This window comes from Panthera tigris, chromosome B1 (genome assembly GCF_018350195.1).
Source record: "Panthera tigris isolate Pti1 chromosome B1, P.tigris_Pti1_mat1.1, whole genome shotgun sequence".
NCBI classification, from domain to species: Eukaryota; Metazoa; Chordata; class Mammalia; order Carnivora; family Felidae; genus Panthera; species Panthera tigris.
Genome location: NC_056663.1, coordinates 77,436,102 through 77,458,936, shown reverse-complemented (window position 1 = coordinate 77,458,936; position 22,835 = coordinate 77,436,102). Strand labels below are relative to the sequence as shown.

Genomic DNA, 22,835 nt, shown 5'->3' with positions numbered 1-22,835 from the left:
AAGGCCTTTCTGATAACGTACACATATTTTGTACATGTATCATATACTGTATTCTTATAATGAAGTAAGCTAGAGAAAAGAAAATGTTACTAAGAAAATCATAAGGAAGAAAAAATAGACTTACAGTACTATATTGTAAAAAAATCCTCACATAAGTGGACCCTTGTAGTCCAAACCCATATTTTTCAAGAGCCAACTGTACTTGAGTCTGTTGAACCAGTTAAACCTGAGATGTTAAAAAGATACAAAGAGCAGATGCCCACCTTACTCTACACTCTTTGAATCTCCATTTACATGGACATACAGATTTAAGTATCATTTTGCTTAAACTAAGTTGAATTACCATTCTAACATGTTGTAAAACCATTATATATATATATATATATATATATATATATATATATATATATCTTAAAACCATCATATAAATACACACACACACACACACACACACAAACTTAGGGGCTTAATATAAAAAGAGAAGACTAGTAACTAGGGCAGTGCCTTCAAGAAGATAAAGTCAGGACCAACGGGTACGAGTTCAAGGGGGATAGGTGGTGAGCTTTATACAGAGAACTGTCTGAAGAATCTGAAAAGTCCTTACATTAAATCAGATGCCACTTGAACAGAAACATTATGAATCCCTGGAGTTTTCAAGTAGAGGCTATGTGGGTACTGTATTATAAAAATGCACGCTTTGGATAGACGGTTTCAGTAGAAAACATCTAAGGTTCCTTAAACTCTGGGATTCTATTAGTCTCCAAAGACAAAACACACAAGTGGAAGTACCATTGGGGAAACATTATTCCCCATAAATATTATTCCCCATAAATTTATTTTCATAATTTCTTAAGCTGAGTACTGCCCCAGATAAAGAACCGTTCATGGAAGATACTAACCATAAACAAACTAATGTTACATTATTAGGCAACAAAATTTCAAGAAGAGATCAAAGGCAAGTTATCAGTTGGTAAATTATAAAAATTGTGTTGAGATAAAATAAGAGAACCTGACCCTGTCTGGGAAAAAATGGCAATGCACAAATATAGTAATTTCAAAGGAAACACTCAACAACCCACCTAAATTTCCTGACTCTGAAATGTGAATTTCATACTTACATATGGCAATAAATGTACTATATTTTTTAATATCAAAAAAGGAAAAATTGAGGATAGTGCAATTTTACTTTTCAGTGACATATTGGTTATTCATGTCTTGTTACTATTATCCTTTTGGTTCCAGTATACTATAAAATAGTAAGGAGAAAGTATGTAATTATTCCACATCTACATATTTACATGACCTATCTGGACACTTAAAATTCTAAAGAATAAAAAAAAAGGAACTTCAGGTTTCCAAAATGGTATACTTTTCTCATAGATGATATATTCAAATAACATTTTCATCATCCAAAATTGAAACAAATACTAAAAAGGTGAAAAGTGATGACCAGCCTCTGAACTTATTACAACTAGAAGGCTAGTATTATGAATCAACAATAGAATATTTTTCCTCTATGAATTAAAGATCCATCAACTGCTCTGTTCTATACTTGCAAATCAGTCGGTCATTAAAAAAAAAACCAATTAAGTGCTTTAGAAATTCAACAAAAGGAAAATTCATCACGGAGGTCATATGAATTTGCAAGGGATTAACAGCTCACTGCAGAAAGACATCAAAAGAAAATAAGAGTCTTATTCATGGAATATAATAGTTTATCTGAAGGAAAAAGATTTTTGCCATATGGCTAGAGGTACTAAACAAGTTCGAGTAGACTCAAAGAAGATTGTTTATTTATATAAAGAAAATCTTTCTCACAGAAAATAAAAGTACAGTGTCATCGCAATAGTACAATAGATTACAATCAATAAAGCTCCTGGCTCACAATTTTTGCTTAGATCTTGAGAATGGACTCTGTGTGTGCTGATGCATATTTCCCTTGACCTAATAATATAAACTGCATTTGATACTTTACATTAAAAATACTATATAAAAATAAGAGAAAAATGGGCTAGGTATAAAGAAGCTAATGAACAGATTTTTAAAAAGATGATGCTAGGAGAAGATAAGATCTTACTTTATTGCAAATATCAATCTTTACCTTTATTGAGGTAAAAAGAATAAATATATATACATAATTCATGTACACATTACCTTTTTTACACTAAAAATTAAGAGTTACATTTATTTGTCTTTAATTCTTTCTGGTTTAGAAAACTTATAATTGAGGGGCGCCTGGGTGGCGCAGTCGGTTAAGCGTCCGACTTCAGCCAGGTCACGATCTCGCGGTCCGTGAGTTCGAGCCCCGCGTCAGGCTCTGGGCTGATGGCTCGGAGCCTGGAGCCTGCTTCCGATTCTGTGTCTCCCTCTCTCTCTGCCCCTCCCCCGTTCATGCTCTGTCTCTCTGTCCCAAAAATAAATAAAAAACGTTGAAAAAAAATTAAAAAAAAAAAAAAGAAAACTTATAATTGGTATTTTACTTTAAAAAACAATAAAATTCACAAAAATGTTCCTTTGACAATTCTAAATGAACTGAAATCAGTTGGCTTTCTTTGAAATGCTTCACTTATACTTTCCTTAATAATGGTTTCAGGCTTTCTCAACCATACTTTAATCTTATGGATTTCTAATAATCTGAAACCTGTGGAGTTTTAACAATTTCACAATTTATTATTTAAATTGAAATACTGAAGTAGAAATTATTCAGAAACAAACGTTATAAATGCTCATCTATGAAAATTATATTCTAAAAATGTTGAGCAAGGGCGTATATGAAAAAAAATGTTTACACCAGAATTAGAAAATTAAGGCAATAAGATCACCTCTCTCTTATAAAAATACACAAATGTATATATTTAAGAACCCAAAAATAAAAGCAACCAGCCACTGTTTGGAGTCTGCAACCTGCAAAATTCAACCTAAATGTACTGGATTTGAGGACTACAGCTCTTTGTTTAATAATAACACTAATGAAAAGTCTTCTGTACATCTGTACATATATTTGCACAGGCAAATGTACCTAAGCATTACTATGCCATCTTTTCTTCTAAATTTTGAGATCTTGATAGCTGAAAAAACAGGGAGATAAAAGAAAAAGATAGGAACTTGAAAACCTGTCTCTTAAGTTTATGATCATTGAAGACTAGGACAGAAACCATCATGACTCTGCCTTTTGAACCATCATTTACCTACGGAAGGGCAACAGGTTCCATTCCCCACCTCCCCCACCAAGAACAGGAGTGGGTACACCAATTTGCGTAATTCCAAATCAAGTGCAGCAACTCCATTTTTCATTTGCTTAACTTCCTAGCCCCACCTTTTAGCAGACAAGAGACTGTTTCTTTAAAAAATAATGCTGAGTTAGCACACAAACCAGTTCTATTTGCCAAATGTAGAGGGTTCCTGCAAAGCTTGTGGGTATGTGTAAATGAATTCCATTATCTTTTCTTTTTTTTCTATAACTAAGAAGAGGGGATGGGGAGCAAACTGTCTTGTATTTACTCTAGCCTGATAGTGGTAATATATGTGTGACATATATTTACCCTTGAAATGCAAATGTGCTTTAGAAATTGGCCAGTACCCCATTGAAGTTGACTGATGACTGACAGAAGGTTATAATACACCCTGCCTCATGCAGGCTGTAAGGAAACCTTGAGCTGAAAATATATGGGAAATTCCTTTCTAACAAGAAAAATCCTTCAGGTCAAGCTTATAAGGTCTCAACATTTGGATTTTAAAGTTTTCTGGAATTTCTATGACAGAAATGGTGTGGGATTTCAGGTAAACAAGAAAATATTAATATTGTTTCACTAAGATATTTTCAATGAAATTGTCTGCATGTTTTGTATTTACAGTTTTATATTGTTCACCACTTTATTTTCACATTGCTTCCTTCTCCCTGGGATTCTATTCTAGTGACACTTTTTAATCACTAGAGCCACTCTAAGATTTGCTAATTCAATAAGTACAGTTTCAGTCTACATTTCTTCAGTGAGCATCAGAAAGACAGTTAAAATTTAATATCACAAATGGCATAAAGCAGCATGACTGGTAAGAATATTGAGGGAGGTGCCTGAGTGGTTCAGTCAGTTGAACATCTATCTGACTCTCCATTTCGGCTCAGGTCATGATCTCACAGTTTGTGGGATAGAACCTCATGTCAGGCTTTGCACTGAAAGTGCACAGCCTGCTTGGGATTCTCTCTCTCTCCCTCTCTCTGCCCCTCCCCCCCTCTCAAAATAAATAAACATTAAAAACAAAAAAAAGAATACTGAGAATCTGTTTTTCTTTTTTACTTTTGTGACCTTGAAGAAGTTACTTAATCTTTTTGAATCTCAGTTTTCTCAACTACAAATTAAAAGGATTAAATCAAAAGACCTCTAAACTTCCCTTTAGACATCATTCTCTAAAATGTTTAAGATTTCCCTGCAAAAATAAGCTATATATCCCTGCAAAATTTTGCCACAGCTCTTTATGCCTGCAACAGATGGAAGACTGTACAGGAAAATCTTTAGCATCCAGATTAGCTGGCTGGCTCCAGTAAAATAACTATAATAAACACTCATCTTTCAGACTGTACAATTTTTTAATCATTGAAAGGGCTGGCCTGGATTTTAATTTAGTGACACCTATGAGGGAAAAAAAAAGACTTCCTGGTCAAACTAATCAGGTAGAGAATATTTATAGGAAAAAGACATAATATCAGCTGGTTTATCACCATTAAATTGTTATAAAAAATAACTTTCTTTTCTTTAAAGCAAGTTTTTTGGGGGAAAGGTTTTTTATAACAAATTAAATTTCTTTACTAGACATGAGTCATCCAAGTTTTCTATCTATTCTTGTTTCAGTTTTGGCATGCTATCTTTTTTTCAAAGAATTTGTCCTTTTATAATTTGTTTTGCACATAGTAGGCATGAAGTCATTCACATCCCTTTATTTTTAATATTGGCATTTGTGTTTTAACTCTTCTTTTTCTTAATAAGTTTTGTAACGACCTTACAAAATTTATTATTGCTTTCAAAGAATCAACTTTTGGATTTGTTAATTTGCTATATTGTTTCTCTGTTATTTATTTCATTGCTTTCTTATTTCTATAATGAATGTTAAATGTGCACTTAAAAAGAATGTATATTGCACAGTTGTTGAATGTAGTCTTGTACAAATGTCAATTAGGTCAATTAGTTGGTAGCTTGTTCAAAGCTGCGATAACACTATTTATTCTTTTGACTAATTTTCCTATTACTAAAAGAGGCATGGGAAAAATTTCCAGGCATACTTATGAAGTTGTCCATTTTACTCTTTAATCCTGTCAATTTTTGCTTTATTTACATTGAATATTTCTAAGGCATACACATTTAGGATTATTATCTAATTCTGAAAATTGACCCTTTTACAATTATGAAGTGTCCTCTTTATCTCTGGAAATAGTCCTTGAAGAGTACTTTGATGTTAATATGACCACTCTAGCACTCTTCTGCTAGCTTTTGTTCATTGTTTTATCTTTTTCTATCCTTTTACTTCCAATTAATGTCTTTACATTCATGTTTTAGAGAGAGCTGAGAGTTGTTCTTGCTTTTTTATCCATCCTGAGAAGCTCTTTCATTTACATATAATGTTTACATTGTATATTTAATATAAATGTTGCTACAGTTGGGTTTAAGTCTATTTTGTATTTGTTTTTTATTCACTCAATATGTTCCCCTTTCCTGTCTTCTTTTAGTATTCCATTTAGTTTTAGGTATTCCATTTCAGTTTCTAGAGTATCTTTTAGGTTTGCCTTTTTGTATTAGTGGTTGCTCTAGGAATTGTAATATGCATTCTTAATTACCACACTCTGTTTAGAATTAATACTGTTATACATAAAATGAAAGAAACTTGCAAGAGAATAGCTCCATTTCTGTTGCTATTATTGTCACACATACTTGTATCTACCTAACTTATAAGTAACATAATAATGTTATAATTTTCCCTTAAATGGTCAATTTTAAAGAAATTTTTAAAAATTATTCTTTTAAATTGATCAACATATATTTTCTATTTTCAATGTTCTTTATTTCTTCTTGTAGATTAAAGTTCCCATCAGATGTCATTTCCTTTCATCATGAAGAACTTTCTTTGAAATTTGTGAAGGGCATATCATCTGGTAATAAATTCTCATTTCTTTAATTTAACTGCAAATTGCTTTTTCAGCTTCAATGTTGTGTGATAGTTTCATTTGATATAAAATTATCAGTTGATAGTTTTTTTTTCTTTCAGAACTTTATATAATTTCATTGCCTTCTGTCCTCCATCATTTCTGATGAGAAGACATCCATCATTCTTAAAATTATAACTTTCCTTATAATGTACATTCCCCACAGCTCCCTGCTTATTTCCAAAGTTTTTTCTTTGCCTTTGATTGTCAACTCTTACTATACTTGTCTTCATGGGGTTTTTCTTGTATTTATCTTGCTTATATTTGATGATCTTGGATATGTAAAGATGTTATTTCATTAAATTTAGGAAAAATTCAGCCATTATTACTTCAACTGTTTTTTTTTTCTGCCTCTTTTTATTTCTCTTCTCCTTCTGAGACTCCAATTCATATATGGTAGTCCATTTGATATTAGATTATAGGTCATTCAGGTTTTGTTCATTTTGTTTCTCCATTATGGTTTACTTTGCTTCAGATTAGTTTCTATTGATCTATAAGTTTACTGACCTTTTCTACTGCATTTTCCAACATGCTGTTAAACGTACTCAATTGTATTTTCATATCAATACCATATTTCTCAGTTTCAGAATTTTTATTTGATTATTTTGTATAGTTTCTATTTCTGCACTGGCATTGTCTATTATTTTTTTTAATATGAAACTTATTGTCAAATTGGTTTCCATACAACACACAGTGATCATCCCAACAGGTGCCCTCCTCAATGTCCATCACATACTTTCCCCTCCCTCCCACCCACCGTCAACCCTCAGTTTGTTCTCAGTTTTTAAGTCTCTTATGGTTTGCCCACTTCCCTCTCTGTAACTTTTTTTTCCCTTCCCCTCCCCCATGGTCTTCTGTTAAGTTTCTCAGGATCCACATAAGAGTGAAAACATACGGTATCTGTCTTTCTCTGCCTGACTTATTTCACTTAGCATAATACCTTCCAGTTCCATCCATGTTGAAGCAAATGGCATGATTTCATTCTTTCTCATTGCCAAGTAGTATTCCATTGTATATATAAACCACATCTTCTTTATCCATTCATCAGTTGATGGACATTTAGGCTCTTTCCATAATTTGGCAATTGTTGAGAGTGCTGCTATAAACTTTGGGGTACAAGTGCCCCTATGCATTAGCACTCCTGTATCCCTTGGGTAAATTCCTAGCAGTGCTATTGCTGGGTCATAGGGTAGATCTATTTTTAATTTTTTGAGGAACCTCCACACTGTTTTCCAGAGCAGCTGCACCAGTTTGCATTTCCACCAACAGTGCAAGAGGGTTCCAATTTCTCCACATCCTCACCAGCATCTATAGTCTCCTGATTTGTTCATTTTAGCCACTCTGACTGGTGTGAGGTGGTATCTCAGTGTGGTTTGGATTTGTATTTCCCTGATGAGGAGTGACACCGAGCATCTTTTCATGTGCCTGTTGGCCATCCGGATGTCTTCTTTAGAGAAGTGTCTATTCATGTTTTCTGCCCATTTCTTCACTGGGTTATTTGTTTTTCGGGTGTGGAGTTTGGTGAGCTCTTTATAGATTTTGGATACTAGCCCTTTGTCCGATATGTCATTTGCAAATATCTTTTCGCATTCTGTTGGTTGCCTTTTAGTTTTGTTGATTGTTTCCTTTGCAGTGCAGAAGGTTTTCATCTTCATGAGGTCCCAAGAGTTCATTTTTGCTTTTAATTCCCTTGCCTTTGGGGATGTGTCAAGTAAGAAATTGCTACAGCTGGAATCAGAGAGATTTTTTCCTGCTTTGTCCTCTAAAGTTTTGATGGTTTCCTGTTGCAGGGAGTATGGCTGGAATCACAAAAGATGAGTCCACAAACAAAGTGCACTTAAGTGAAGGTCCTCATACTCGAGTGGGAATGAGGCCCTGACTCCAGAATGAAGCTTCTTTTTATTAGGATAATTGCTAAAGACTACGTGCATAAAGTCAGCTAAGCAAGTGTGTTAATCAACCTAATTTAGCTTTTCAAGGTTGAATTTCAAGTTAATTGGTTTCTATAACACTAGGAAGGGTCACATGTGAAGGAGGAACCAGCCTTGGAAAATGTTAATGGCTCTAGGCATTCCTTACAAGCCGCAGCCTTGTTCAGCTGTGCAAAAATGTCCTAAGGCCTTGCACCTTCTCCAGCCCTTCCATTTTGAAGCCTTTTCCTTTGATGCTTCTCTCTTGCATCTCACAGTTTCCTGTCTCATATTCAGGTCCTTCATCCTTTTTGAATTTATTTTTGTGAATGGTGTACGAAAGTGGTCTAGTTTCATTCTTCTCCATGTTGCTGTCCAGCGCTCCCAGCACCAGTTGTTAAAGAGACTGTCTTTTTTCCATTGGATATTCTTTCCTGCTGTGTCAAAGATTATGTGGCCATACTTTTGTGGGTCCAATTCTGGAGTCTCTATTCTATTCCATTGGTCTATGTATCTGTTTTTGTGCCAATACTGTGCTGTCTTGATGATTACAGCTTTGTAGCAGACTACAGTCTGAGATTGTGATGCCTCCCACTTTGGTTTTTTTATTCAATATTACTTTAGCTATTCAGGGTCTTTTGTGGTTCTATAAAAATTTTAGTATTGTTTGTTTCAGCTTCAAGAAGAATGTTGGTGCAATTTTGATTGGGATTGCACTGAAAATGTAGATAGCTTTGGGAAATATTGACATTTTGACAATATTTATTCTTTCAATCCATGAGCACAGAAAGTTTTTCCATTTCTTTGCATCTTCTTCAATTTCCTTCATGAGCTTTCTATAGTTTTCAGCATACAGATGTTTTACATCTTTGTTTAGGTTTATTCCTAGGTATTTTATGCTTCTTGGTGCAATTGTGAATGGGATCAGTTTCTTTTTGTCTTTCTGTTGCTTCATTGTTAGTGTATAAGAATGCAACTGATTTCTATACATTGATTTTGTATCTTGAAACTTTGCTGAATTCATGTATCAGTTCTAGCAGACTTTTGGTGGAGTCTGTCGGATTTTCCATGTATAATATCATGTCATCTGCAAAAAGTGAAAACTTCACTTCATCTTTGCCAATTTTGATGCCTTTGATTTCCTTTTGTTGTCTGATTGCTGATGCTAGAACTTCCAACACTATGTTAAACAACGGCGGTGAAAGTGGACATTGCTGTCGTGTTCCCGATCTCAGGGGGAAAGCTCTTAGGTTTTCCCCATTGAGGATGATATTACCTGTTGGCTTTACATAAGTGGTTTCTATAATGTTTAAGTATGTTCCTTCTATCCTGACGTTCTCGAGGGTTTTTATTAAGAAAGGATGCTGAATTTTGTCAAATGCTTTTTCTGCATCGATTGACAGGACCATATGGTTCTTATCTTTTCTTTTATAAATGTGATGTATCACGTTGATTGATTTGCGAATGTGGAACCAGCCCTGCAGCCCAGGAATGAATCCCACTTGATCATGGTGAATAATTCTTCTTATATGCTGTTGAATTCAATTTTCTAGTATCTTGTTGAGAATTTTTGCACCCATAGTCATCAGGGATATTGGCCTGTAGTTCTCTTTTTTTGCTGGGTCTCTGTCTGGTTTAGGAGTCAAAGTAATGCTGGCTTCATAGAATGAGTCTGGAAGTTTTCCTTCCCTTTCTATTTTTTGGAACAGCTTGAGAAGGATAGGTATTATCTCTGCTTTAAACGTCTGGTAGAACTCCCCTGGGAAGCCATCTGGTCCTGGACTCTTATTTGTTGGGAGATTTTTGATAACTGATTCCATTTCTTTGCTGCTTATGGGTCTGTTCAAGTTTTCTATTTCTTCCTGCTTGAGTTTTGGAAGTGTGTGGGTGCTTCAGAAATTGTCCATTTCTTCCAGGTTATCGAGTTGTTGGCATGTAATTTTTCATAGTATTCCCTGATAATTGCTTATATTTCTGAGGGATTGGTTGTAATAATTCCATTTTCATTCATGATTTTATCTATTTGGGTCCTCTCCCTTTTCATTTTGAGAATCTTGGCTAGAGGTTTATCAATTTTGTTTATCTTTTCAAAAAGCCAACTCTTGGTTTCATTGATTTGCTCTACAGTTTTTTTTTTAGATTCTATATTGTTTATTTCTGCTCTGATCTTTATTATTTCTCTTCTTCTGCTGGCTTTGGGGTGTCTTTGCTGTTCTGCTTCTATTTCCTTTAGGTGTGCTGTTAGATTTTGTATTGGGGATTTTTCTTGTTTCTTGAGATAGGCCTGGATTGCAATGTATTTTCCTCTCAGGACTGCCTTCACTGCATCCCAAAGCGTTTGGATTGTTGTATTTTCATTTTCATTTGTTTCCATATATTTTTAAGTTTCTTCTCTAATTGCCTGGTTGACCCATTCATTCTTTAGGAGGGTGTTCTTTAACCTCCATGCTTTTGGAGGTTTTCCAGACTTTTTCCTGTGGTTGATTTCAAGTTTCATAGCACTGTGGTCTGAAAGTGTGCATGGTATGATCTCAATTCTTGTATACTTATGAAGGGCTGTTTTGTGACCCAGTATGTGATCTATCTTGGAGAATGTTCCATGTGCACTCGAGAAGAAAGTATATTCTGTTGTTTTGGGATACAGAGTTCTAAATATATCTGTCAAGTACCTCTGATACAATATATCATTCAGGGCCCTTGTTTCCTGTTTATTCTCTGTCTACATGATCTATCCATTGTTGTAAGTGGAGTGTTAAAGTTTCTTGCAATTACCACATTCTTATCAATAAGGTTGCTTATGTTTGTAATTGTTTTATATATTTGGGGGTTCCCATATTTGGTGCATAGACATTTATAATTGTTAGCTCTTCCTGATGGGTAGACCCTGTAATTATTATAAAATGTCCTTCTTCATATCTTGTTACAGCCTTTAATTTAAAGTCTAGTTTGTTGGATATAAGTAAAACTCCAGCTTTCTTTTAACCTCCAGTAGCATGATAGATAGTTCTCCATCCCCTCACTTTCAATCTGAAAGTGTCGTCTGGTCTAAACTGAGTCTCTTGTAGACAGCAAATAGATAAGTCTTGTTTTTTTATCTATTATGATACCCTATGTCTTTTGGTTGGAGCATTTAGTCAATTTACACTCAACGTTATTATTGAAAGATATGGGTTTAGAATCATTGTGATGTCTATAGGTTTCATGCTTGTAGTGGTGTCTCTGGTACTTTGTGGTCCTTGCATCATTTCACTCACAGAATCCCCCTTAGGATCTCTTGTAGGGCTGGTTTAGTGGTGATGAATTCCTTCAGTTTTTGTTTGCTTGGGAAAACTTTTATCTCTCCTTCCATTCTGAATGACAGTCTTGCTGGATACAGGATTCTTGGTTGCATTTTTTTGTTGTTGTTGTTCATCACATTGAAGATTTCCTGCCATTCCTTTCTGGCCGCCACGTTTTAGTAGATAGGTCTGCTACTACCCTTATATGTCTACCTTTGTATGTTAGGGCCTGTTTATCCCTAGGTGCTTTCAGAATTCTCTCTTTATCCTTGTATTTTGCCAGTTTCACTATGATATGTCGTGCAGAAGATCGATGCAAGTTACATCTGAAGGGAGTTCTCTGTGCCTCTTGGATTTCAATGCCTGTTTCCTTCCCCAGATCAGGGAAGTTCTCAGCTATAATTTGTTCATGTACACTTTATGCCCCTTTCTCTCTCTTCTTCTTCTTCTGGAATTGATATGATACGAAATTCATTCTGTTTGATTACATCACTTAGTTCTCTAATTCTCCCCTCATACTACTGGATTTTTTTCTCTTTTTCTCATCTTCCTCTATTTCCATAATTTTATCTTCTAATTCACCTATCCTTCCTCTGCCTCTTCAATCCGTGCTATGGCTGCCTACATTTTCTTTTCACCTCATTTATAGAATTTTTTAATTCATGGAGACTGTTTTTTAGTCCCTTGATCTCTGTAGCAATAGATTCTCTGCTGTCCTCTATGCTCTTTTAAACCCCAGCGATTGATTTTATGACTATTGCTCTAAATTCTTGTCCCATTATATTGCTTAAATCGGCTTTGACCAATTCGTTAGCTGTCGCTACTTCCTGGAGTTTCTTTTGAGGAGAATTCTTCTGTTTCATCATTTTGGCTACTTTTCTGTCCCTTATGCATTTTAAAAGCTTGTGTGCTCTGCACCTGCAAGCACTATCATGTTAAAGTAGGATTATACATGGTCCAGGGCCTGGCCCTTCAAGAGGTGTTTTTTTCGGGGATTGTTACTTGCTCTCTGTTGTGACTTTGGTTATTTTATTACCCTGCTCATAGTAATATTTTGTACCCTCCACCAGGTGTGCTTTGATTTGTTCCTTGGAGTAGCCCTGTAGAGGAAAACAGACAAACAGGAGACAAAAACACGCAAGCACACAAACAAAAAATACAAACAAATAAACAAAAACAAAAGCTTAAAGACTAAAAACAAAAAACCCATAAACACCGACTACAAGTAAAGAAGAGGGTGGAGGTAATGCTTATGGAAGAGCACATACAAAGAGAGAAATGACAAGGGGGGTGGGGGTGGAGAATAAACGATGATTAGCCAGAGAGACTAAAAGGCTTAATCCAGAGGGAGGAAAATAAAGAAGGAGGCAGGGAAAACGAAAGGAAGATAAAATTACCCAGATAGAGAAGCTATATGGCTTGATTATTCCACAGAGAGAGAAAGGAGTGTAAAGAAGGAGGTGTAGAACATGTATGAAGACAATGGATTAAATATGTCTGTTTAGATAGACCAATAACCAAAGTAACCAGCCTAGGGGAGGGAAGAGATAAGGAGGAGAAATGGGGGAGAGGGGGTTAGAATATATCTATATATCCAGAATTGACCTAGAGTTAATCCAGGCAATGCTGATCACTTGTCGGGAGGGGCTATCTGCAGGGTCTGTGCTGCTCTGGTGGATACACAGTTACCCAGTGCAAGGGCATGTGTGTTGGCGAAATCTGAACCCACCTCCACTATGGGCCCGGGGAGTGATCCCTCTGAGGCCCCACTTCGGTGGTGGTGGTGATGGTGGGGTGGGGGGGGGGATGGTGATTCCCCCAGTCTCTTCTCCACGGAGCCAGACTCAGTGGACTCCATTTGAGTCTTCCTCAATGTGTTGTGGGTGCAGACAGGGAGCTCCTTCTCACTCCACCAACTCCCCTGACCCTGCGTTTGGCTAGGATTCAAAGTCCCACTCTGTGTGCTCTGGCACTGGGGAAGCACCTCTCTGTGCAGCGATACGTGGTCCCAGCTGGCTTTGTCTGTGCCACCGCATTTCAGGGAGGACCGACTTCTCCTATTGCAGACTGAGAGCTGCTGCCCTCACCGCAAGCCCCCAGGGTGGCGCACACAGGCAGGCTTTGTCTTTTCCCACAGCACTCCAGGCAAACGGCCGCCTTATACTCCTGCAGACTGTGCCCTCCGCCCAGCCACTGTGCCCAGGCGTGGCAGATGCAGGCAGGTTTTGTACTATCGCGCAGCCCTCCAGGGAGGGAACCACTTTCTCCAGCTGCATACTGAGCCTATGACCTACCACCACACCCAGGCCTGGCTCCCCTCCTCCCCAGGTGCGGGAACAGGGAGTCAGCCCCTGTCTGAAGAAAGCCCCACAGTTAGAGACCGGATCCCTCTCAGTCTCAGTCTGCAGTCTTTCTCCTGTCCAGCTATGGTCCTGCACTCCCCTAGCCACTCTTTCTCTTCCTTTTGTCCATCTGCAGAAAGGAGTCCCTCCCCTCCGTGACCATGCAGACTTTTTTTTTTATCTCCCTCAGTTGGTAGTTACCCACCTATTTTTTTTCCAGCTTTCCCATTTTCTTTCTAGTAGATTCAGTCTCTTTTCCTCCCAGGCTCTGGTGTTCAAAGTCCTTTGGCTTCTACATTTCCTTGTTTGAGAGACGCTGGACGTATGGATCCCTCTACTTCTCCGCCATGTTGGCCCTCTCCCCGCTGGCATTCTCTATTATTATGAACATCTTTTCCTTTAAGTTCTTGAACATTAACAATAGCTACTTTAAAGCTCTTTGCCCATTAATTCCAACATCTGGGATATCTTTTTCTTTGATGTAAATCAGATTTTCCTGTTTCTTCATGTCTAGTATTTTATTTGTTGTATACTAAACATTTTACATTATACAGATTCTGAATTCTGTTACTGTCCTTGGCAGAATGTTGGGTTTGTTTTTTTCATTCTATTTGGTGGCCAAATTACTAGTTTATCATCTTGAACTTGTCAAGGCTTAATTTTACACTTTCATTAGGGCAAATCAATTTGTTTTGTCCTTAGTACTTAGGTGAATCCTTTAGTCCTAAGACACAGTTTCCACTCCTTAGGTTTTTGCCTTCTAAGATTTCTATGGAAAGAATGAGGTGCTCACTAACTCCCCATCACTCAATGGGACTTAAACTCCAATTTTTAACTACTTCCATTGTGAACAGCAATGAAAAGTATGCCTAGGCTTTAAGTTAAATCGATGTAAAGAGTCTATCTTGTTCACGCTGTCTTTAGCACATAAAACAGCAAGTGTTTAATATTTGTTGTTAAATGAATAAACTATAAAAGACTGAAAGAAAATTTTCTCAAAAAAACAAAATACAAATCTGTTTTTCCTTTGCCTCTGGACATTGTTCACTTATGCAATTGTATTTACTGGGTTCAGCTATATTCCAGAGATTATGTGAGGAGCTTTAAATAAAAGTGCAAACAGAATCAACAATCCTTGCCTTAACAGAGGTTGAAATTTTAGTCAGAGATCATTCTGGCACAATTTATAGTATCATAGCTATGTGTCTATAATTAAAGAACTTAGGTTTGAATCTAGCTCCATTGCCAACTAGCTGGATGACCCTAAATGAGATATTCAACCTCACTTTTCTCATCCATAAAATGGTGATAACAAAAATACTTACTTCATTGTGTTCTTAACAGGAGTTATATGAAAGTACAAAGTCAAGTACATAATAAGTCCAGACTGAGTGCTATGGCTAAACTTATTATAAGACTAGGTCTCCAGTAATATCCAATCTTAAACTGGACAGCTGTTAACTGAGTATTTAAAAAATTTTTTAATGTTTATTTATTTTTGAGAGAGACAGAGACAGAATGTGAGTGGGTTGGGGCAGAGAGAGAGGGAGGCACAGAATCTGAAGCAGGCTCCAGGCTCCGAGCTGTCAGCACAGAGCTTGACGCAGGGCTTGTACTCACAAGCTGTGAGATCATGACCTAAGCTGAAGTCGGACATTCATCCGACTAAGCCACCCAGGCACCCCTGTTTACTGAATATTTAAATAATTGCATTGCATTTTTCATAGCCATATTTGGCCTAGATTTTCCATAAGTGCAATTCCATAGTACTTGAAACTTAGAGTCATATATATTTTGGAAATCATATTTTTTTTAATTTTAGGAAATTAATATAGTATATTTACAATATATTATGTAACACTCAAGCAGGGTCTGAGGCAGTGTCCTGATACAAAACACATCAATATTAATTAGCTAATGTAATTAATGTTAATATGTAGGCAAAATGTGAATATCCACATAAAATAGGAAAAGTAAAAACCGAATAATCATAATCACTTGTCACTTGAGGTCAGGTTTTTGACACCAAGTAATTTTAGTACCACCTTAAGTGACATCAACTTTCAGTTTCTGGAGCTTTCTGAATTTTGGAATTATGGAGGAGGAATTATGGACCTTGTAGAGCCACATATTTTGAGTAAATGAGAAGAGGAATGAAGAAGGATATAAAGTAGAAGAAGGTAGCCTGAATAATATATTTCAATAAACTTGTATTTACTGGGGGCTTAGAGTTCCAAACTGGTAGCTTCTGACAAACTTCAGTCTCCAAGGTGTACCCCTTTACTATATGCATCTGGATGGCCTGGCACAGTGCTTTGCACCTCATTAGTCCTAGATAATATTTGGTGGGTTAATGAATGAATGTATTACCAGTAAATAAGAAAGCACAAGTGTGAAACTTCCCTTTCTGAGAACGTTCACTGTTACCTTTCCACAATCCATTCTTTCCCTCACACTGTCCAATCTATCTCATAAAATCAATAGTTTTTCACAAGTTTGTTAACAAATTTGATACATATAACAGCAAAGAAATCTTAACACTCTCTCTGAGTCATTGAAAGACATGCTTTTACCATAGTGAATTATAGTACCCTGTTTCTAATAAACAAAATAGATGAAACATTATATACTATTGTTTACACTGATTTTCTCAGCTACTACATAGTAAGCTTCAGCCTGGTCTACTGAATGCTCATTAATATACTCAAAAAAAAAAAGATTTTTTTTCTCCTTGCCTTAGTCAAATTAAATGGAAGCACTAAAACATATACGTTAAAAACTCAAGCTTTCAATCACATGCACTTCTTTAAACGTAGATACCTAAGTAAGGATAAAACCAAAACAAGCACATTAATTTATACTTTTCTGCTATCACATAAAGATATACCTGGGTGGCTTTGGTTCTGGTTGGATAGGCTGTTGCTCTTTCTTCAGTAAGGTTTTCTAGAATAGAGAAAGAAGAGTTGACATAAGTAGGAAAACAACTTCAATGTAAAATTCTAATTTCACTAATGTTCTATTATCAAAGGGAGAAGGAACCATTCCATTCTAATCTATATCACAAACCTAAACACTGATGTAAATTTGTAAGTATACTATGAACTGAAACATCCAAGATGGAGTCAGGAATGTCAAAGGCCCTAGAATGTCAGGATCCAGGAGACCACCGGGGAAATGAACAACTACAAGTGGATGGAACATAAACTTTTAGACTGTGCTGGGCACAAATGGCTACATCGTGTTGCAGGTCTCAGAATGAAGCTTATATCACTGAATTCCAACCTAACAACTAGCATAGTAACATACCCTAAATAGACTAAAGTTAATTATTTTTACCTACACCAGTCATAATTCTTTCAAAACAACTTATAGAAGCCTGAGGGTTTTGCCTTTATATACTCTTTCTCCTCCCTCAGGTTCCTCCTGAATCTGTGTCTCCTGGACTGGAATTCCTAAAGACCTCAAAGAAACTTTTGGTCTGCTTTGCAGCCTAAGTACTTTTCTGTTTGACAATACTCAGAGGAGTATGATCATTGTACTTCCTCCAGCATCTTTTGGCACCCAGGAATACAGTTCCTACCAATCATTTCAGTGAAAAAATATCCATACAAATCTATTACAGATGAGAATTTATTTATTTATTTATTTATTTATGTGTTCCCTGTCTTATAAAAGAGATTCAAGATAGCTTACAAAAAATATAGTACATATGAAAAAGGAAAATAACAAAGCCAGATTAAAGGGAAAATATAGATAGAAAGATAGTATCAAATATTTTCTGATATTTTTGTCACACAGATTTTGTTCTCCATTTCCTAGCTATCAAAATGTATGAACTGAGTTATGTTCCACCAAAATTCATATATTGAAGTCCTAATTCGCAATGTGACAATATTTGGAAGTAAGGTCTTTCAGGGGTAATTAAGGTTAAATGTGGTCATAAGGGTGAAGCCCTAATCCAATAGAACTGTTGGCCTTATAAGAAGAGGAATAGATGGCCAGGGACACGTGTGCACAGAGAAACACCAAGAAGCAGCCATCTGTAAGCAAAGGAGAGAAGACTCAGGAGAAATCAACTCTGCCAGCATCTTGATCTTAGACTTCTAGTCTCCAGAAATGTGAGAAAATTAACTTCCATTATATAAGCTACCCACTCTGTGGTATTTTATTATGGCAGGCCTGGCAAACAACGAATACACAAAGTAATGAAGAAAACATGGTAGTTCTGACATTCGCAATGTCTATAAGAGAAGCAAATTTAACTTCTGTGAAAAATTTCTTCCATGAGTTCTTCAAAAGAAGTGTAGTATGTTGTGATGATTAGTTTCAACAGCATTTCTTCAACAATTACATGAGAGTGTTTAATGTGGATTTTTTAAAGACAATTCTTCAATTATCTGTCAACATTGGAAAGAACAACCAGGAAGATAATTCTATAAGACTTAAGAATAACTGGGCCATTCCCTCCCTGGTCATTCTGTGTGATCCAAAGGTTAAACTTATGCCTAGAGGCATTGATGAATTGCATATCTACTTTATAATCTGCCATGACAATTATTTTGCACAAAATATCTTTGGGAAAAAAGTGGTCTCAGATAAGAGGAATTTGAGGAAATCTTGATAAATGAATTAATGGATTTTGGATTGTTGGTTTTGTCTTCTCCCTCAGACTCTATAAGAAGTCAGGAACATAAAATGTCTTGGCTATTGTTATATGGTATGCTCATGATACCACAAGGAAATGCTCATTTTAGTTCTGCTTCTTAAGTTTCAAATATGTCCTTAACCACTATTTGACAACTAAAGCCAAAGAAGTTTTAGAGATATAAAATCTCTAAATCTATAAAGGAAAAACATAAAGACAAGTGAAAGTAAGTTGTGTTTGCATTGCAAACACCCCTCAATATTAGGACATAAGAATGATTGTTTTAAATATTTTAAACAAATTATAAGTCTCCCTTTTACAGTTACACTCATTCTGTGTCATATTACTCTCTCAGATGCATCTGACTTATATATGTTAATTTTGTATTTGATGCCAATCATTTTTTAAGATCAAAGATTAACTTTTCTTCTAACATTACGTTAAAATGCAACAATCACCTTGAAAATTAGTTTGTAACCTCTCTCAACTATTTGTAACTTTTAGAATTCCCTGATGATGTTTTCATTTTCAAAGTAGGACATCATCTTCAAGAATAATACTGTAATTTTAAAAAAATTATGAGCAACATGTAGGTCATCATAAAACGTGAAGCAGGACCTACATATTTCAAATGTTGCCCTCAAGATGTTCCATGACATATATTCATGGCTACAAAAATACTAATGACTACAAAAATTAATTTTAACCAATATATTCCATACTTTGCACAAAACAATGTGCTTGGCTAAGAACACACTGTCCGTATGTGATACTACTATTTACGCTTGCCAACTTGATTTTTTTTTAACTGCTTCCTTCTTGGCCAGACTAACTGAATTGGCATGCTCTCCATGATGAAGGGTGTCAAGTTTGAAGGCTGCTAAGTAAAACAGTCTCAGACAAACATTCTTGAGGATTTTCAGTACTAAGATAGTCTCTGATTTTTTTTCCAGTTACCCTCTTGCAACTGTATGGCCTTAACAACCTCCATTGTGCCTCTCTCTTCCTATCCTATCTCTTGCTATCAAAAACTGGTTTCTGTTTTGGATCTTTTCCGATTTGAGGGGGGTAGTCTCCATTTTGCAAAATCAGCAGCAGTCCTATTTAAGAGGTCCTGTGGACTTTTGATAAGTATTAGTGTTCTACATATAGATATATTCAAATCTCAAGTCCATTCTGTCTTAATGTTTCAACTCCATTCTTTATCAAAATCTTTCCTTTTCCACAGGTATGACCTGCTTCTTTAAACTATTTCAAGCTCTTTGTCTCTAGATGACCATGCATTTGGAGTGACACATTCTAAATTTTTTTTTTAATTTTATTTTTGAGAGAGACAAGGCACAAGTGAGCAAGGGGCAGAGAGAGAGGGAGAAAGAAAGAGAATCCCAAGTGCGGAGCCTGAAGCAGGGCTCAAACTCAGGAACCACCAAGATCATGACCTGAGCCGAGGTCAGATGCTTAACCAACTGAGCCACTCAGGCACCCTACATTCTAAATACTTGATATAAGATGTAAGTCATTTATTAAACCCTCATGTCAAAATTTTTAAAACTTTTAACAACCTGTGTGTTATTTATTCCAAACCACTTCTCAGACTCCATTCCCCCACATATTTTCTCACATCCTACAATTTAACTGGTACCAAGATTAATTCTGATAATTTACACAATATTATTGCACCTCCAGCTTCTTTTTAGAAGCAGCTGTCTAATCCATCAATTCTTCTTTTCTTTCCAAATTTCATCTGGATTTTTTTTTTCCTTTGGACAATTCTGAGAATTTCTCTCATACTATAATGATTAAATTTTTGATTAACCACAGATGAAATATGGAAGAAAATCTTTCATTTTGCATATTAACTCTAAGACATATTCCTTTTTTTAATGTTTTTATTTATTTTTAAAAGAGACAGACAGAACATGAGCAGGGGAGGGGCAGAGAGAGAGGGGGAGACATAGAATACAAGCAGGCTCCAGGCTCTGAGCTGTTAGCACAGAGCCTGATGCAGGGCTCAAACCCACAAACCATGAGATCATGACACAAGCTGAAGTCAGTTGCTTAACTGACTGAGCCACCCAGGCACCCCTCCTAAGACATATTTCTATATTACTAGTATTAGTGTGGAATTCTAGAATATTTTTACTATAAAAAGGTAATCTATTATTGGCATATTACACCTCCAATACTTACCCCAAATGTGGCTAAAGGGTATTTTCTAAATAGCAAGGAATTTTCATAGTTCTAAACAGTTATATGACCCTACCAGAAGTATATATAAACACACCATTAAAGGTAAAGTTAAATGTTTAATAGTAGGTAATTGTGAAGATAAAATCATTAATAGCATATACATATAAAATTACAATTACACATTAAAACATGTGAAATAAACTGAAAATCTTTTCCTGCCAGGCTTGACTATTAACACTTGTGTTTCCCCAGCAGAAGTCAGTCATGTCACTAGCACCTTCTGTGAAATAGCAGTAAGCTTCCTCCTTTATATTGCTACTGCTTCTTGTATGAGAAGCAATGTAAAGGGAGGAATGTCAATAGCTTGCACACATGCAGAACCAGAAGGCACCAAACACATCATTCTGGGATTTTTCACAAGTCAGTATCTTTGCATTATTAAATTTTAGAGCTTCCCCAAACACATAAAAACCGCAGGAGGATTTTCAAGCCATCTAACTGCCCCTAGGAAGCTGTGATATGCCCAGGAAACCCATGGATATTCAAAGTCTCCTCATGCAGCAAGAGCAGCATCCATTTTGGAAGATGTTCTTAGGTGTGGCTTTTTCTTCACGGTTCTTAAGAAAAATAGAGGGATTCCAAAGGTAATGCTGGCCACTCAATAACGGCGATGACCTCAAAAAGCCACTCAACTTTCAGATTAGGGAAGACTGAAGAAGGTCTTTAGCTCACCAACACACAGGTTGTTTCTTTACCAGTCACTATATAAAGTTTCTTCAATCTCCAAGAGAAATCAAAACTATAGGAATTTATTCTTCTAACTGCAGGAATTGAAGTATAACATGAAAGACAATAAAAAGACTAATGAGAGGAGGGAGCTGGATGGAGAAGTTTACATTACAATATAAGTCCCTCTGAGGGTTGAAATATATTTGTAAAAGATATAGACCCAGAAAACCACCAGAAGACTAGCAGAACAGACTCTCCGGAGCCAAGCGTAGACAAGAGGCCCATGGAAGAGGGTAGGAAGGGTGGTGAGGTGGTGCACACTACACGAACTGGCAGGAGTGAGCCAGGGCGGAAGGGGCAGCCTGCCTGGCAAGTCAGAACCCCCGAAGTCTGGCTTGCAAAAGCTGAGGGGCCGGACTCCGTGAGTTCTGACAGCCAGCAGGACTTAACATCTGGAATGTTAAAGGTCAACAGCTCTGCTCAGAGAGCAGGGAGGGTGAGAGGACGCCGGGAGGGAGAGGTGTTGAGCCCTGGAAGAAAGAGTTCAGCTTGGCAGGGCAACAAAGGCACTGGCAATCACCATCTCCCTCTCCCCACCCCCCAGCAAAATCCCAAAGGGAACCAGTTCCTGTCACCAAACTTGCTTGCACGGTGCAAACACCCAATGCTGTGCTTCCGTGGATCCACCCCTCTGATGGGTCTGCCTCCCTCTTGGTGCTCCAGGGCCGCTGCTGCAGGGGACCACCTGCAGCAAAGCAAGCTAAGCCTACCCCTCCCATCCCTGTGCACCTTGCAGATCCACCCTGGCTAATACACCAGATCCCATCAAAGCTGCACCACAAGTCTGGAAGTGTGCAAATGGCCAAGACAAGGGCCACACAACTCCACAGTGAGTCCTGCCCTGGGTGAGGGGAAGATAAGGTACACACCAGTCTGGCTGCAGTCCCAGTGGTGGGCTGGGGACAGACATCGGGTGTGAATGCGGCCCCGCCCACCAACACAAGTTACTTCAGACAGCACAGGGGAAGTGCCCTGCAGTTCTGCACCACCCCAGGGAATACCCAAAATGATGAAACGGAAGAATTCTCCTCAAAAGAAACTGGAGGAAGTAGCGACAGCTAACGAACTGATCAAAAACGATTTAAGTAATATAATGGAACAAAAATTTAGAATAATAGTCATAAATTAATTGCTGGGCTTGAAAAAAGTATAGAGAATCTATTGCGACAGAGATCAAGGGACTAAGAAATAGTCATGAGGAGCTAAAAAATGCTGTAAATGAGGTCCAAATAAAATGGAGGTGACCACAGCACGGATTGAAGAGGCAGAGGAGAGAATAGGTGAATTAGAAGATAAAATTATGGAAAAAGAGGAAGATGAGAAAAAAAGAGATAAAAAAATGCAAGAGTATGGGAGGAGAATTAGAGAACTAAGTGATGCAATCAAATGGAACAATATCCATATAATAGAAATTCCTGAAGAGGAAGAGAGAGAGAGAGGGACTGAAGGCGTACTTGAACAAATCATAGCTGAGAATTTCCCTGATCT

At 36.8% G+C, this 22,835-nt stretch overlaps 1 protein-coding gene across 23 annotated transcripts in view; it reads right to left on the bottom strand.

Annotated features, from left to right (window-relative positions):
• IQCM (IQ motif containing M) overlaps positions 1 to 22,835 on the bottom strand; it is a 644,218-nt gene that overhangs the window by 408,295 nt on the left and 213,088 nt on the right. For all 23 annotated transcript variants that reach the window (XR_006216738.1, XR_006216737.1, XR_006216740.1 and 20 more), the window contains one exon: positions 16,611 to 16,666. Coding sequence is in view for 19 of the 23 variants with exons in the window: in XM_042983796.1 (XP_042839730.1) it covers positions 16,611 to 16,666 (56 nt within the window). In the remaining 4 variants the exon portion in view is untranslated. The remainder of the gene's footprint in view (positions 1 to 16,610; positions 16,667 to 22,835) is intronic.